At 37.4% G+C, this 19,062-nt stretch overlaps 1 protein-coding gene across 1 annotated transcript in view; it reads right to left on the bottom strand.

Annotated features, from left to right (window-relative positions):
* Positions 1-19,062, bottom strand: part of LOC110458349 (hemicentin-1-like) — a 91,267-nt gene that overhangs the window by 67,211 nt on the left and 4,994 nt on the right. The window contains exons 2-8 of the mRNA XM_021510006.1: positions 13,171-13,509; positions 8,338-8,625; positions 6,953-7,240; positions 3,234-3,488; positions 2,315-2,611; positions 1,868-2,197; positions 1,182-1,469 (exon numbers count right to left, since the gene is read on the bottom strand). Of these exons, the coding sequence (XP_021365681.1) occupies positions 1,182-1,469; positions 1,868-2,197; positions 2,315-2,611; positions 3,234-3,488; positions 6,953-7,240; positions 8,338-8,625; positions 13,171-13,509 (2,085 nt within the window). The remainder of the gene's footprint in view (positions 1-1,181; positions 1,470-1,867; positions 2,198-2,314; positions 2,612-3,233; positions 3,489-6,952; positions 7,241-8,337; positions 8,626-13,170; positions 13,510-19,062) is intronic.

Here is a 19,062-nt window from a genome sequence, read left to right as displayed (position 1 = left end):
TCCCAGGAGCGGTCGTCCGCGTGTAACGACCACACGACTAGACAGGGCGATTCGATTGTCGCACTTGTGCAACAGTTTCAAGACTGCTGTAGAGACTGCGTCGCATACCTTAGGTACTCATGGCAGACCCATTAGTCCTAAAACTGCCAGGAACCGCTTGCGTGCCGAGCGAATCATTGCGCGCCGACCTTATGTCGGGCCACCTCTGATACCACGGAGGCAACAAGTGCGTCTTGACTGGATGCGCAGACATGGCCCAAATAGGTTTAGGATGCGTCGATGGAGGCGTGTGATGTTCACCGACGAGTCTAGATTCTGTCTGTATCGCTCAGACGGAAGACAAGGGGTATATGGCAGACGCGGTGAGCGTTTCGCCGACGCATGCGTGGTTGAACGCGAGATATTCGGTGGGGCTTCTGTAATGGTTTGGGGAGGCATCTCCCACGGAGTAAAATCCCCCTTAGTGGTCCTGGATCAAAACCTCAATGCCCTTCGATACAGAGACCAGATCCTCCAACCACATGTCCTTCCACTTCTCAGACGTCATAACCTAATTTTCCAGTAAGACAATGCTCGACCGCATGTTGCCAGAGTCTGTTTTGATTTTCTCACGGCAAACAACGTTCAGCCTCTGGAATGGCCCTCATATAGCCCCGACATGTCTCCCATTGAGCATCTGTGGGATGAGCTGGACAGGCGTATTAGGAAACGTCCCCCTCCCCTCCCCAACTAACCGCGCCCAGTTGATCGCAGCATTAACACAAAAATGGGACAACATTCCCTTAAGGCGAATAAATGTTCTCATGAATTCAATGCACAGGAGAATCCGTGCAGGGATTCGTTTAAAAGGTGCCCACTTCAGGTACTGAAGTGTCATTTTATTTTTCGCGGGCATCCCACTTTGAGTAACTACTGATGACACGAGTGACGTCACACATACTTTTCTTCTACAGTATTGTAAAGAGTAGACTTGTCCCTTCATATTGTTATAACATTTTGTACAAATTTCCCAAAATATCATAGGCTATTGATGCATAATTTAATTGTGCGTTTCTTTTTTTTGTTCAGTATACTATCTGAGTGAGCTAAACACAATTTCTTTTTAGGATTTTGAATACCAACAAGATCTTTTTGTTTATTACGTTTATAACACATATTTGCCAAATAAATGTTAGATATACCTTGTTGAGAAGTGGTGAATTGCATTGTTGAATTTTCACTACTGCCCTTTTCATTTGTTGCGAATAGTAGAACTGTGTAGGTCGTAGCAGGAATCAGGTTTGTGAGTTGTACGCTTGGAGTTTCTTCAGTGACATCTATAATGGCCCACGTGGTTGACGACTGCTGTAGTAACCAAACATGGATCTGCTGGTCCTCTCGGCCTCGATTATTACCCGGTTTCCATGACACTACGGCAGAACTCGTTGTTATCTGGTCAACGACCAGGTCAGTCGGTGTATCTGGGACATCTAACGTAATAACAACAAAGTCTAAAAACAATTAGGAAAAGGAAATGCATACGTCATTATCATGTTTAAGCAAGTTGAGAAGGTTTATATTGAAATAGATAGTAAACACATTGAATTAAGGAGATTTCTATTTTAAGTTGAAAATGCACACGAAACATGGTGTATTTAAGTATTTCCACATCGGATATCACCAATACGTTAATGGCTATACGACGAAATTATGAAAATCGATAAAAAAAGCTATATTTTTAAATCATTGGATTTTCATGGAAAAATATAAATAACTTCACTTCCTGTAGTTTTGACAGGTTCATGGTCATTTGAATTTAACGAAAATGAAACTTCATTAACCATTTTATCAATTTGGAAAATCGTTTAAGAGAGTGATAACCACTTACCTATAATTAAGATAATAAAGTGAAATACAAAATGTGGGTATATCGGGTTGATGACAGTTAGGCTATAGTTTCCCATCTGATGGAATTGGAATGTCGGGAAATACAGATTTACTTTGTATCCGGGACGAGATAGAATCTTGCCGTAGAAAATGTCAGACACCCCTTCTGTTGTAAATATGATCGTAAGATTCTGTGTGGATGAGAGACGCTCTTCCTTGCTGATGTACATGTCTGTTGGAGGAGGGTTGCTGATGAATATCAGTGACTTACGAAAAGGTTTGCCCTTGTTCGCAATATCAATCGATCCACCCTCAAGTAGTTTTGGGCTTCCTAAACATAGAGAAATATTTTTTTTCATTTTTTTTTTCACATTGTTTTTTTTTTTAGTATGATTGCATTCTTTAATGTATCATATTGTGTTATGATAATGTCTTATGTGAGTCTTACCTCTGACATCAAAGACAGCCAATCCTGTCTGTATCAGCTGACCGTCCCTCCCCCTGATGGAGTTATGTACTTGACAGGCGTAAGTTCCACTGTCCTGATATGAAACGCTGGCCAGTGTGAGGGTCCTGCCGTCAGTCGTGACGTCACCAGTGAGGGTCCTGACGAGAGTTGTACCGTACATATGTTTCCAAACACCGTAAGTGTAAACGTTTGGAACACCTGACGCGTTACATGTCATCACTAAATGTGTATCGTGTTCCGTGGCGTCCTGCACTAACAACTCTACATCCGGGGCATCTGCAAACAAGTCTACATGTTTATGATCTGGATCCTATATTGCAGAGAAGGTTTATATCTAATTGGGATGAATGTGTGTACATTACTAAGCATATTCATGTGCATAAGTTGTTGTAAACGAAGATATATTGGTTTCGTAAGCCTTTTGACGTTAAATACAGTATGATTTTATTGACAAGTGTCGTAATCAAAGTTGACCTCAAGTGACCATTCGGTTGTAGGCGAATCATTATATTTAGTTTTGGTACAAATATATCATTGTGTAAACAATAGTTAAAGGCACTTAGTCAAGTCTGTAACAGTTACATGTAATTATTCGTAACGACTAAATTGATACCAGGGAAGCTTATGGGATCATGGTATATTAGTTGGGATCAAAACAATATTTTATTTTAGTTTTAATTGTAGCCATGATTTCCCTGATATATTTCGCCGTCTGATTGGCAATCTTACAACACAGGTTTCGAAATAATCTACTCGATTAGGGCTTTGGTCGCTATCCGACAGCCCATCTGATGCTTATATATATTCTCATTTAGCAATGTAACGACAAGTTATGAATGTATTATACCTGTTAACTTATCCTAGTATGAACATGTAATACCACCAGGACAATACTCACAATGTACCACAAGGTTGAGGTCGGACTGGGTATATAGCGACCCAAACTTCTGAGATGATGACGTGGCATTACATGTGTACCGCCCGACCTTGTTTCTGTTGATATATGGTAAGTCCAGAATGTTGTTGGTCGAGGAATCCCGAGGATACCAGGTAACAGTAGGGTTGGGGTTACCTACAGCTGTACAGGTACACCGATAATTGTCTGTCTCGTTAACTGTTTCTGGACAGGCCGAGAGAGTTATAATGGGATCATCTGCAAGTAAAAATATATATTTACCAAGGCAAAGTATTGCAAGGTATTTCATAATCTCCCATCGATAATGATATTTTTGTTAACTCTATCTCAAGATATATAAGAATATAATTCACAGTGCCATATTTCCCGCTCTCTGTATTCCAATACCCAAGACATAATTGCACACCAAATCCAGATTAAATGGTGTAGACTTAATGTTCCAGGCAATTTATGTTTGAAAGATAAAGTAAACGGTCAATTTGCATACCAAATCTGCTTACCCGAGGTGAAATATCATAGAAAATATGTCACAGACAAACCTTTTTCAAAAGTTGATGTCAAATCATAGGTGACCTACTGTTTGTACATGATACTCCTCTATCCAAATACTCCAGGTCAGATAGTATAGAAACAATGTTCGGACAAACTTTTGTAACAGATGGATTTCAGACGGCTGCAAACCTTAACACCTTCCCCTTTCCGGAAAACCTGTTTGGGACTAACGAGCAAAGTTGTCCGCTAACATTTGTTAAAGCTGTTGTTGAGGTTTGGTGTAAAACATACTTAGCCTACAACTTGTCTGTATGTATTTGATGCAATTTTCGATGAATGCAATTTGTATCTCTGAAAACAACGTGATGCAATTAAAGTTTGTCTGTCACCACTGACATTTATCTTAGAAATCTATATATAAGGAGCAAATATAATTGATGCAGTTTGATAAGTTTACCTACATGTGTGAGACCGTAAAACCCCTGTTGCATTTTTGTACATGGTAATGCGTGCTTACTATAAAATAAAATAACTACAATAACAAAATGCAATATTGACTAACACAAAATCTGTTTTTTTTTATTGAACATGTAAAGTTTGTCCAGTGGTAAGTCCTGTAAGATAATGTTAGAACGAAAATAAGACCATGAGAATAAATTAAGAAGTTTTAATTGTAACAGTGGCACTTGCGACAGTCTACAAAAAGATACACAGTGACAAAAGCATAGTAGGTTTGCAAATTTCGCGCGCGTTCCAACACTTGCCAAAGTTTTCATCGGAATCCATTCGGTAGTTTCTAAGAAAACGTAAGGAAAAACTAACGAAGGAAGAAAAAAAGGAGGTAAAAGCAATCAGTCCACAAATTTCGTTTTAGGGACTTAATACAATAGAAAAACTAACTAACAATTCTGATTACTTGACACATTTTGTAGTGATTAGTATTATATTTATAAAACAAGGTTTATTACAATTTTTAGCGCATACCAGCGCCGGCGGATAGCTTTCGGGAGTTAAGATATTGTATGTGGTAAAATACATTAGCAGGAAATACGCCTAGGGAAATACGTTGAATCGGTAAGTATTTGTGTGCTGATTGCTGTGCGGCATAACTAAACACACCAAAGTACCTGCGGTTACACGTGCACCGTGACCTGCATACGTAATCGATATTGTGCCTCTAATGCTGATAATATATTCTAAATTGTTTCAGTTTTAAAGCCATAAAGCGTTGATGTTGTTCTTTGTTGCATGCATCTAGCGCCTGTGCCTTAGCAAAGAGAAAATAAAACACATAACCCGCATTTTGTTCTTATTAGTGTAAAATAAAACGCTTTATCAGATAGCCTGCTAATCACATTCTTTATGTAAAAAGTTGTATAACCAGCGGGATATACAAAAGAACGTAGTGCACACGGAATCAACTTTGCAAATATTTAGATTATCATGAGAGACTCCATGACAAATAGCGGTTAATTGCAAACCATATCTTGGTAATAAATCCTTAAACTTATTTTGTTTCAATTAAATGGCAAAGAGAATACCATCAGGAAAATGTTTTCTTTTTTTAATAGATATTATTTTATGTTATACATGCTTAATTAGCTAGAACGTCTGGATGGTTTGATGAATGAACCCGATTACTCTATGTCAAATATGAACATCACTACTGAGGTAAAAAAATAAATAATATTCAAGAAAAAGACAGGATCTGATCTGAAGACTTACCAACCAATGATGTCATTCATACACAGTTCCCTTTTGAACCTCAATGTATACTTGAAATGGTGGTACAATGATTCTTCGTGTAATTAGCATACAAGATGCAAGATTAACTTGTGTTAATTGTGGATATTTAAATTCGGCCGAGTGAGAAGTAGACATAACTATGGACACGATCCCTAATTTTGTGAGAAATAGCGGTAACAAACTTCATTTGAAAAATCCAAGATGACAAACTGAGAGACAATTTACCTTCTGTATCCATATCGAATTACAATATGTACATAATCATAAAAAGAGGATCACGCGTAACCTGTAACAAATTTCTCATGAAAAAATATAGATATCTGCCTGGCGGAAATTTTGTGTAATTTCCGGTCAACCTCAAGGTGGGATATGCTATGTAGCGTAAAAACTCTATCCGAGATAGTTATAATTTGGCATTTTTTTATTATTCATCACAATTCCGAACTAGCAGAATAATGGACGCAGTTTCTTAATGATCCTTTTACTAACTACGAGTAAGAAGAATAATGATACTTAACTTCAGATGCAAAATCTAAGATGCCTACCTAATAGCAATTTTGTTTTTCGGATTCATCCTGAATGGCACAGCGTACATACTTCTGTGTGATCCCTTCTTTTCTAAGAAAAAATCTGTATATTACATTTGTACCGGTGAAATATTGAAAATAATTCATTCTATAAAAGCGATATTGTTTACTAGTGAACATAGTCACTTTTGTTAATTTGACCAATTAAACACTGATAACAAACTACCATGAGAAAAAAGTACAGGTGGGCCATATGTTCAAAGTCTGATTAGCGTAACGATATACAGGCCTCGAGATCCATCTGAGACATGTGCCGATTGTACTGTCCAAAATAACCAGATATGTTACCTATTAGGTAAAAATATTCTTGGAAAAATACAACGTTTAATTCCACAGTTAGCTTTCATGTTAAGGAAGTCAGCAGACTATGAAGGTTAGCAATTGTAACTGTTTGTTCGAAGGAAGCTTATGTGAAATACAAACAGCGTCTCCAAGTACAAAGTTAGGCTAGGCGATGGGCAGAAATTATGATAAAACTAAGGTCATCTTTGACAGTGATAGTGATTACGTATAACTGGCATAGGTGATCATTAGGATAAGTGGTGACGCAACAACATTTCCCCCACTCCCCACCATTTACAGTCGAAGCTTATCAACATCGCGTAACTATCTGAGTTAATATGAAGGCGGTTATTAAATAATTAAATAATGAAAATAATTTCGCATACTTTGTTAAAATATTCACCAAAGAACCTACTTTATCAAAATAAGTAATTAAATGAATGTAATAATAAGGTTTTACATTCTTTTCAAATATTTGCAGATAGGACTTTATTTTGTCTCGTAAGGTTGTCTAGACAGCATGTCAGTCGTACAAGGAAATAAAATGATGGTAGCAAACACATCAGCATTATGTCATAATTCAAGTTAACCTACATTGTACATCTAATGTTATGTCCAACTCCGGAGCCGATCCTTTGGCGTCGGTGAAGTCGTTTTCAGCCCTACACCTGTACAACCGTCCGCCATCACTGCTGGCAGGTGGGTCAAAGGGGAGCGTCTGTGATGTCTGGGAACTGACCGGTGTACCGTCCCTGTACCACGTGTACCGTGTGGTAGGCGGGTTACCGGCTGTAGTGTCACAGCTCAGACGGCCTACATAAGTATCTCTGGCCAGCCAGGGGAACGTGTCAGTCACCGTCAGGGCATGGATACGAGGGGCATCTGTTCAGGCAGGTAATACAGGTCTTTATTTACGCACAAACAAGGAAAAAAACCTGTTTATATTTATTATGTGAGCCTCCAAAACACAGTCCTGAAGGTTTTATTATTACAATAAGAGAATTCGTTTGATAATTAGCTGCTCTGACATAATGCAGAACTCAATTGTACAAAACTTAAAATTGAATGCGTATGGTCAGTTATGAATCAAACATGAAATCTCAAAACAATTTCAGGAGAAAAACGAAGTAATTATTTAATGTTATTAACAACTTTGTTATGCATATACACTGCAAAATGGTTGTATATTGCCATATCGAACAACTTTTTAAACCGCGTTACATAAAATAGTCATAGTTTGTCACTATTTGATCAGGTCGCTTCTAATTCAACGAACTAATACATAAATGAGATAGAAAAGAGGGGGATTCCAGGTTATATTACATTGAAGTGTTTGACATTTTGAAAACGGGAAATAGATGACCAAAATTTGCATTTTTTATTAAATTTCAAAACGGCATTTCTGTTTCTTAATCATAACAAAGATGTACCAGACACTTTCACCAATTACTCCTTTAAGCTCTAATCATACTTTATCGGTATATAGCCCCGGTGAGCTACTGTGGTGCAAACCTGGGACAACTCTGGATATCCGTAGCGAGTCAGTATTGAAGCCTGGGTAATCCGTGTTGATACTGGGTGTAAAACCGTGACAGTTGGACTGGAACTTTATACATACTTGTAGCCTGTGTCTCAATAGAACCTATTGGTTCAAGAATGTACCAAATGTCGCATTATCAATTATACTAAAATATGGACTTTTTATCAAAAATCCTAATATAGTAAAAATAAAATTAAAAGGGTAAAAAGCTATTCTTAAATGTATTAAAATGTCTCCAGATAGGAGTATCAAGTGAAATTTGGGAAACACATTGTGTATTGAAAACCCTGATGTAATAATAACTCGTCACACATTAAATGCACTTCACACAAAAGGGCAATGACTACCACAGTATACTTGCATTTGACGTTGACGATCTCAGGATTAGACCTGATGATCAATAGTTATATAGATACAGTAACTACCACAGTAGACTTACAGTAGACGTTGAATACCTCGGTGGGAGATGTCCTGAAGCCCTGTACAGGATGAGTAGCTACACATGTACAGTTGGCCTCGTTATATAAAGGTGTCAGACGTATCCCAAGTACTGAGTTTGCTGTGTCTGCTGTGTTTGCTGGTGTAGAGGTAACGCTACGATCTGGACATGTCCATGTCAGACTGGCTAGTGGGTTACCTCCCCTTATACTACATCGGAGTTCAATGTCCTCACCATCATACACAGGATCACTATTACCGGTCACTATGGCTGGGTTAGTCGGGGGATCTAAAGACAAAATTTATATGTGAATTAACATGTATTTAAAGAGCTACTGGCTGTTTTTTGTTTCATTGATGCAATTATCCGATGCTGATCAGTTGAAATAAGTTTGAAGTAACTGGAAACGACTAGATAAACTGAACACTTTTGATGTTATACTGGTTCCGGGTGTTCTTATGAAGAAACCTTTTATTTTTCATAAATGTCGTTAATCGGTTTAAATATTAAATCCTAATATTTTTTGGGAAACGATATTTCTGTCGTGCCATTGCGATCTCATTTTGTTAGAAAACATTCTACTTTTTGCCCACTATTAAAGAGCACAACTCTGATAGTGATTCGTATGGCCGCAAAAGAACGTCTTAAATCCCTGAGCCTACGTGAAGACAACCATTTCAAATTGCATTGTGTGAAGTTGTGAATATATCTACAAATTATCACTTTGATGTGCCGCTAGTAAAACATAAGATATCGCTAAGTACACTAAAAAACAGAAAAATGAACGTAACACACATACAGAAACAATAGGTCACAATAGAAAAGAGTGAATCTCCTCTTGGATGATTGGGACACCTAGAACAATCTTTGTGAAAATGTTTGGGGGGTGGGGGTGGGGTGGGGTGTTGTTCAATTGCGGCGTACTACCGATTTTATAATAATGGATTGGCATGAAATTCATATTCAAACACTTTTTTCTTAAAAAGAACAAATTTGCAGCTGCATTGCTCTCTACACTGATTGTTAGGACGTCCATGACAAACGTGCATTTTATGCATCATATGGCTAAATAAAAAAAATAACAAACTTCTACTTCCTATTACAAAAGCCATATACAAAAACATTTCTGATGGTATGTAGCAACTGACCATATGTGACCACATTTCAAATTACATCTTTACTAATTATTGGTAATAATAAAAGTACGTTTTGCTTTTTGCTTATTTTGAGTGACAGGATAAGTATGATTAAAGTTCCGTTTCATTAACTTTTTACATTGAAAACTAAAGTATTTGTCTTTCTTGCATGTACATTATGTTCAGATGATTCACTGGATATGCCAATTTTATGGGACTTTTCCTGTATTCTCCTTAGGACGACCACTGATACACGACAATAAGTAGGGTATTGCACAATAGTTGTTGAAACAACTTTGTCTTAACTTAGGTATGGACAAAAAATCCGAAAGAAAAGTAAGAGTTTTAATAAATTAAAACGTTGGCCCATGTCGGGGCAAGTAAGCGGGAAATTAAAGAGGACTGTTGCAGTGCTTCATTGAAAAAGTGCATCCTTTAGTTTCAAAAGATTGTAGTATTGTTCGTTATATACTCCATCACCCTCATCAGACCAATGACCAGTGAAGCGTATGCACACAGAGATACATACTTAAAAAATGGCCATATAAATTCGACTTTAATTCGGCAATGCTATAAGCGTCTGTAAACTTAAGCGATATATATGCATAAATGACGAATCAAATCGATAAATCGACATTGACATACATGTACGAGCCTCTTTCTCGATTCAGGACTGGACCGGTGGAATGCACAACACATATTGTGACACTAAAGCCAACCAAATTTGGAAAAGATAACAGTGGTCGTCCCGAGGTAGAAAAGACATTCGGAAAATGGGCATATCACGTGGATCATTTGTGCACAATTTTCGATTTATCGATGTGAGGATGTGACATTACATGAATTCGACATAGATTGATATGGTGGGTGTAATCGATGCAGCAGAAGACTCTTACCTTCTTGTCATTGTCTGTTAGCCTCCAAATAAATTCACCCTTTTTTGATATTTTGCTCTAGCGATATTTAGTTTAAGTTCGGATTTTATTGACACTTCGGTATTCTTTTGAATATTTCATTCTTTTCACAAGGAAGTTTAACAATTGAACCTTTCCGATTTCTTAAAATTAATTGAACCGATCGAAAACAAACTGATGTTTCAAATATGTTTGCTGCCACTCCAGCCTCTGATCAGCTGAAAAAACTTTCTTTTTTTGTTTTCTCCAAAATGGTTGCATAGACGGTCATAAGAATAGCTTCACTGACATAATATTAACAAATTGAAATTAATATATTTCACAATACCGATTTGTATTATCCGGTGAAAGTTGTTTGCCTTCTGTGATGCAAGTATAATTATATGTTATAGCCTGTAGTTTTAGGGCTTTGTATTGCTTGTCTGTTTTGTTTTTTAATTTCATGTTCGGTTAAGCTGTCGAAAGAAACCAATTGGTTATATATTATACAAACTTCAGTTAAATGTCATGCCATCTTATGTTGTGTGTTTTTTTTTTTTTTTTTTTTTTTTTTTTTTTTTTTTTTTTTAATAGCAATGCAAATTTATCAAATAAAAAAATATACATTGTTACTCTCTCACATTACCATTAATTCATTCATCATACATTCAATAATAATCAACTGCAAATTATGGCCATGGTATCTATCACTTATCTCCAGGTATGGTTCCTAAGTACAGTTGTGGGACCGCACAACGCACCAAAAATAGCGTGCGCACACCGTGCATACATCGTTCACACACCGTCCGCACATCGTCCACACATTGTGCGCGCAACTGTGCGATTTAGCAATCGTTCGCCCCGTTGCGCGCTTCTCTCCGCACAACTGTGCGATTTGGTATCATTTGTAGATCAAAATTACAGAATGACAAAAATACGGAAGGCTTGTATGTGATAATGTACACTGTGTATATATCTGTAATTTCTCATCACAATAATCAAGATTATACAATTTCACAATGCGTGTTACACAGTATTACAGCGACCGTTATAGGCTGTCAAGAATGGGTTTGGCTCTAAGGTAACAGAACAGGTAAATAACAATTTGATGAGTGTCCGGAGTTTTACCTGACCAGTGCCTGACACAAAGAGCTGATTTGCGATACCGTTTGACCGTAATGAATGGTATTTCTTATTTGCATTCGTTTGCCTATAGTTCCCCTTCACCTGAATTTTTACACCCCCGGCCTTACCCGACGAGTTACGTAAGTGCCCCCGACGGGGAGAAAACTACGGTCCAGGTACATGTACAAAGTGGCTATGTTTACCTGTACACGGGATTGTGTTGTAATTTTACATGTGTCGATTAAGTTTGTTTAAAAACACAGAAAACACAATTTCTAAATATAAGAATGTATAGAAAGAAAGATAAGTTTATAGATGATGCTAGAATATAGAAACATACGTAAACATCAAGTTTATATGTTTAAACACGAAACCGTATAAATTGTTAAGGCATTCCTCAATTTACACCAACCACGATTGTTATCCCACAACGTCCGTCCATCGTGCGCACAGATGTGCGCAAGAAATGATCGTCCCGCTTTTTATCGTTCGTCCATCGTGCACACACCGTTCACACACCGTGCACACATCGTGCGCACACCGCACATCGTGTAACGTTGTGCGATCCCACAACTGTAATTATATTTATTTACATATCTAATAGGGACTGTTTTTCACACTTTGCAAACATTTTGTATCAAAGCCAACTTAAACTACAGTTAAATTATTTCTGTTATATATAAGCATTGTTTAGAAGTGACAGAAAAGATGTTAGAGTAGGTCCAAGAGGTATAGAAGGGAAAATGAGACTAGAAGTAAGATTGGAGGAAAACGGAAAACAAAATAGGGGGGGGGGGGGGGGGGGGAGAAGCATAGACGCTGTCTAGATGTGTAGGAATGTTCAATGAGTTTCACCATATGTTTTCAAAAGTAAAAGTTTATGTAAGTATATTCTATAGATATGAGTATATATTTTGGCAAAGACAGGGTTTAAGCAATATCAAGTAATTTTTCTGATTGTTTTCCAACTCAGTATTAAATTTCAATGAAAATAAGTCGCCTTTACCAACAGCAAATAATTTCGCTGAGTATAATATGTGTCCTTAATTACGATTCTTAAGTTCTTATGGTGGAATTTATTCCTCTAAATTATTTCGTAAATAATCAAATAAACTTCATTTCATGTACTGCTGAACTGTATATGCTTCGTATATATTACTTCTGTGGAAATGTACTTTGTTATCAATATTTTTCCAAGCAAGATGATTTACCAATTTAAAGATGACTGGAAAGCTAAGTCACTTGAAACTTAACGTGATCTTTCCTAACCACAGAATTCTGGTATATTCTAAGTGAGTTTGAAGATCAATACCTACTTATAAATATTGCCCAGGCGAGTAAAATTTCGCATAATTTGACTTATAGGTAGTTAATTGAACTTACGATATATCCGATTGGAGTATTACATAGCTTCTTAATTATGCATAAAGCAACGTAACATTACGTTATAACATTTAATTGAATGTATCGGTAATTATATGGGACTGTTTACAAGTAGGAGAAACAGAATACAGGCCAGTGAGCAAATCGATTAAGACACATTTAAGCTACACATCCATTTTGTTGAATATACAATTATACTTGCATCTGACATTAAGGGAAATCTTGCCCGACTTTTGTCCAACATTTTTCATACGAATACAGCGATAGAACGAATAAAGAATGAAAACTATACTTACATCTGATATTGAGAGCTACATCTCCCGACCGTAGAGTTGTAGCAGTACTTCCTGTCCATCCTCCATCTGATAGACAGTACACCGTCCGTCCGTTGTCCTCCTTGGACGGTACATAAGACAGAGCACTGGTGGTTGTCTGGTCGGAGTTCTGATTGTCATGTGACACACTGATGTTAACGGTGATCTGCTGTTGCTGACCACTGACCACTCGGTACCACGTGACATTGGCCTTGGGACGACTGTGTGGCTGTGTGGTACAGGTCAGTATGGTGGTGGTACCTACATCTACAGTCACAGTGGTGGAGGGCGTGATGGTCACTGATGTCACAGGTACTGTAATATAAACATAAAATGTTTATATGATACATCAGTGTGGTCCCTACAGTCACAGTGGTGGAGGGGGTGATGGTTACTGATGTCACAGGTACTGTTATATATACATATACTGTTTATATGATACATCAGTGTGGTACCTACAGTCACAGTGGTGGAGGAATGATGGTCACTAATGTCACAGGAACTGTAATACATACATATAATGTTATGACACATCAGTGTGGTAACTACAGTCACAGTGGTGGGGGTGATGGTCACTAATGTCACAGGAACTGTGATATATACATATAATGTTAATGACACAGCAGTGTGTTACCTACAGTCACAGTGGTGGAGGGGGTGATGGTCACTAATGTCACAGGAACTGTAATGTATTCATATAATGTTAATGACACATCAGTGTGTTACCTACAGTCACAGTGGTGGAGGGGGTGATGGTCATTGATGTCACAGGAACGCTAATGTATTCATATAATGTTTATATGATACATCAGTGTGGTACCTACAGTCACAGTGGTGGAGGGTGTGATGGTCACTGATGTCACAGGAACTGTAATGTATTCATATAATGTGTATATGATACATCAGTGTGGTACCTACAGTCACAGTGGTGGAGGGGGTGATGGTCACTGATGTCACAGGAACTGTAATGTATTCATATAATGTTTATATGATACATCAGTGTGGTACCTACAGTCACAGTGGTGGAGGGGGTGATGGTCACTGATGTCACAGGAACTGTAATGTATTCATATAATGTTTATATGATACATCAGTGTGGTACCTACAGTCACAGTGGTGGAGGGGGTGATGGTCACTGATGTCACAGGAACTGTAATGTATTCATATAATGTGTATATGATACATCAGTGTGGTACCTACAGTCACAGTGGTGGAGGGGGTGATGATCACTGATGTCACAGGAACTGTAATATATACATATAATGTTAATGACACATCAGTGTGGTACCTACAGTCACAGTTTTCGAGCGGATGGGGGTCACTGATGTCACAGAAACTGTTAAATAAATAATCTATGCTCGTGACGCTATCACATTGTTTGGGTTTTTATATCTATATTTTTAGGCATCAAATAGTTTTATATTTTTTTTATTTTTTATTTTTAATAGGTAGGTATATTAATTTGATCCAGTTGTAGTAAACATTTATTTTCAGATTATGTCTTGATGCAGGATAATTATTTGCTGTTGATGAAGTCATTGGTGGTTAACATATTATTGTCCTTATTATAATAAGTTAGCTTTCTGAATGTCGTCCACTTCTTCATTCAACGGTCATCTTTTAACGAATCTGAAAACATTGCAGATTTTGAAGTGTTTGCATTTAATAACTACGTGTAGATACCCAAAATTGCTGGCTTAAGTGTTTTGAGGATTTGTGGTTGGCGGTTTTGGGACAACCTCACTAAGGCTAGCTGACATTTACTCTTTATATTGTGTGATAGTTGCTCCTGTGGTTGTAAGATTAAAAACCACTCTGTTTAAATTTATTTTAACTCTTTCCGTACCGTTGTCGTGTACACTCAGCAATAATATGTGCTTCCTGGTCCCCGTTGTCGTGTACTGACGACACAAATATATGCCGCCTCGTCCCCGTTATCGTGTATACACGACACGAGACTTTGTTGTTACCTGTCTATTGTTCAACTGGTTATAGCACACGACATTCGCGTAATCCAATTAATTGTCGCTAAAATCAGCACCCATTAGTTGGAAAGAAAAGTTTTTATAGGTGCAGAGTACACATTTTTTATCATGTGACCTTTGTTTTCGAATTTCCCGCAAGATGTTTACATTTGGTGGTCTCCAATGCAAACAATATGACAACGACTTAATTCGGTACGAACACTCGTAAATTCATCACGAATTATTTATTGAGACTTTTGGAAGTAAATATCGATATTTCAAAATATGTCTTGATACAAGCTACTTGTATTTAGAAGAAAAAACCCGTATCGTTTTCGTAACTAAAATCAATCCAAATTGGGAACCTGCACTACAACGCTGTTTTAAATACAAGGAATCGTATCGTTCGTTGCCGGACAAATACCGACTTCTCAGTGATAATCGGCTACCAGTTAGTCGACAAAATGCTTTAAATATGGAGATATGTATGTCTTTAAACAATAACATGAAACAGTAACAACATTTGTTCACGGTTACCTATTTATTTTTTGCAGTTGTTACACCTCGTCTAAAACGTCCATAATAATCCGTCATTTTGTTATATCATTCGAAAAGGAATCCGGACCATAGTTGTGGTTCGGAATTAATGAAACGAAATGTATCATCGCCAGTTTTTATCGTCCACACATGGTAAGCACACCGTATTATATGGTTCATAGTATGTGTAATAGACCTGGGAAGTAAACAATACTGCACATGAATGTAACGCTGAAGAACACACATTGAGTTCCCGTAGATATCAACAAGCACAATATTAAAATTGTATACAATTTTCCATTTCATGTAATGACGAATACGCTGTCAGCTGCAAATTTTCTGTTCAGCATTCCCTGATTTACATTGAAATTCTTGTCGTCACATCAATATACCTACAGTGTGTACATATACCCTTAAGGTACACACAACCTTTGCATCAACAGAAGGTAGGCTGCTGAACCTTAACAACAAAATCGACACAGTCCATTCACCGCAAGGCCCTCCATTTTTCCTGCTCACACTATACCACCTTTTCAATAATAAATAGTCCATCGCATACAATTGCAATTGGCTACTACGTCACTAAAGTTGTCCCGCTACTCATCCCCTAGGCGGCGTATATAAAAATGACCTGAACAATCTAGACACACCATCCCGCATAATAATAATAATTAATAATAATAATTCGAGGTTCTTTAATACTGCTTCATCACAACTTAGTTCGTAGGTCGTCTCAAAGCGGTTCATAAATTAGTACCCGTGGTTATAGGGCCTTTACAACCAGCCAATAACTTTCTTTATTATCACTGGGACCACATTCCTTGCAAATCTAATCCAACTGTCATACAATGCATAAGCCAATCATTACTATCCATACAACTAGTTTATAAGACCAGGGCGCACTCGATCAGTGGGAAACGCTGTCAAATTGGTTCATCCGCTGGTTCTGTTTCGACAACACATGGTTTTACTTCCTTAACAACTCTCGACAGTTCAAGGCACGTTGGAAGCCCTGAATATTCTGACTCGTCTTTTGACAATAATTCTGGCCCCTGTTTCCATCTTTACTTGGTGACCATTTCAGACAAATTTAACCCTCGAAAAACATTATCAGCAAGATTCACTTGCTTTCCATATAACTCCTACAGGAGAAGACCCATCGTGTATATGTGGAAATGCCGTTTCTTGGTTTTGATGTATTGCACGATTATACTTTCTGTCCTAAACAAGTTTTTGTCAACAGAAAAAAATCAGTTCATCATTTTCAGGATAATATTCACTCGTACCGCGGACACAGCCAAAGATTTTCCAGAAGAATAAACAGTGAATATACTGATTGACTTCACAGCTTGAATGTACGAACCGTTCCATGCGTACTTCTTTAGACGAAAAAATGATAAAGCTCTAATTTAACTCCAGAGTCGAAATTATCCGGTGTGAGACAACGATCTCTCTCAAAAACTCAGCCATTTCACCAATATTGTTTGCTTTCGTCATCCAAGTAATTCTTTGTTCATCTTACACTCTGACTGAACATTCTGTTTATATTGAAGAACGAATGGACACACGAATTACAAAAGGATTATATACTAAGTGTGTGAAACTGAAAACGATTTGCCTTGTGCATTTTGTATCCAACTCTTTGATCTTGATTCAAATGTGTCAAACTTAATGTTCCAGTGAACACCAAGTGGTCTTTCAAACAGCAATGATCTAAGGTGCAGTTCTGATTTTTTTTTCTTTTTAGCCTGTTCTTCCTATAAGTTGCTTTTCATAACAAACTAGCTGTTTATGACCAATTTGGTAAGATGAGAGCTTCCTAATAACGTGAGATATCTCAAGTCATGAACAGGTTTCACTGCCTTTTCTTTACCTCCCACGGGCTTTAGATATTCAGCAACTTAAACAATATGCAATTATGGACTGCAGGTGAGGTATATCCCTGATTTACGGACCTGGTCTGAACAATATTTACAGAGGCCTAGGGCCGAAGTGAATATTGTTCAGACCAGGTCCGTAAATTATATGACATTTTATAATGATATTATTATTTGTTTATGTCGTAAACTCATGGATGGCATGGACCATTTTGTAATCACTGAGTTAAGATCTTGAAAGACAAAATCACATACACAAAATTGCATTTCAGATTCAATCATGTGATATTTTATTTCAAGTAAATATTCTTTGCACAATCGACATCTTCAATGTTCACATAGTTCAAAATTGGATAAGATAATTCAGTTGTTGTTGAATTCAGCAGTGTGATTGATAACAGAATTATAAACTGGCAGGGAAATTACCTAGGGCTATTTTTAGTAGCGGTCTGCAACACCTGTCTATGTATAGGTCGAGGACTGTAACACTTTTCAATTCACAGAACGAGGTCTGTAACAGATGATTTGATTCAGCAATTGACTGTTAATCGATGGTTGGGAAATTACCCAGGTCTATTTGTAGTAGCGGTCTGTAACACTTTTTCTATGTATAGGCTGATGTCTGTAACACTTTTCTATGTATAGGCTGAGGTCTGTAACACTTTTCTATTCATAGAACGAGGTCTGTTACATATTTACAGACTCGTCACATGACGTCGCTCCTCCAATCAGGACTGGGGATTAACACCAGTCATATAATAATTAGTAATATTTCACAAGATTCAAATGATACGGAGTTTTCTTCGGCAGTACGCTTTAAAGCGCAGATTGTCCAAATTGGACTCCAGACGCTTCACAAAGGATGAACAGTCATACGATACGATGTAGGTTATTGTGTCATATCACATACCTCCATCACAAGAAGCTCAATACATCATGGTCATCATGCGGAACCTAAATTTATTAAAATATTGTTTGGGCTATTTTCTGAAATAGATTCAGAATGTCCAGTCTATGATCAATTTAATTATTTAGACGTCCAAACCACTTTAATAGTCGCCTGAAAATTGTGACATGCTAAAAGCCAAGACCAAGTCTGTATCTTTTGACAAAATGCGTTCTTTCACATCCAGTTCTGATTTAGTTTGGGTAAAATTGGACACAAATGCCACATGCAATTCCTCAATTATGTTTCTAAGATGGCCATTAATTTTATAGTCTGACCAAGTGTTGTCCTTACCCCATTCGAATCTCCATCGTTACCTTGTCATACATCGATAGGCATTAAACTTGTAGTAATGTTTTGACATATGAGCAGAGTTATATTTTGTTCATGTGGGCTTTCCACAGAACCGGACATTATTCTTATCACGCAACACGTAAAAATCACGCAGCTTACGATAACTTCCCCACCACACCTAGCACGTGAAGCGTACTCATCAGCCGTGGCTGCAACACACAGTACTTTCTTTACAGACGAATATTGTAACCAATTG

Source organism: Mizuhopecten yessoensis, unplaced genomic scaffold, assembly GCF_002113885.1.
Source record: "Mizuhopecten yessoensis strain PY_sf001 unplaced genomic scaffold, ASM211388v2 scaffold9559, whole genome shotgun sequence".
Classification (NCBI taxonomy): Eukaryota; Metazoa; Mollusca; class Bivalvia; order Pectinida; family Pectinidae; genus Mizuhopecten; species Mizuhopecten yessoensis.
Note: the sequence above shows the minus strand (reverse complement) of the source record. Positions and strands in the feature narration are given on the sequence as shown.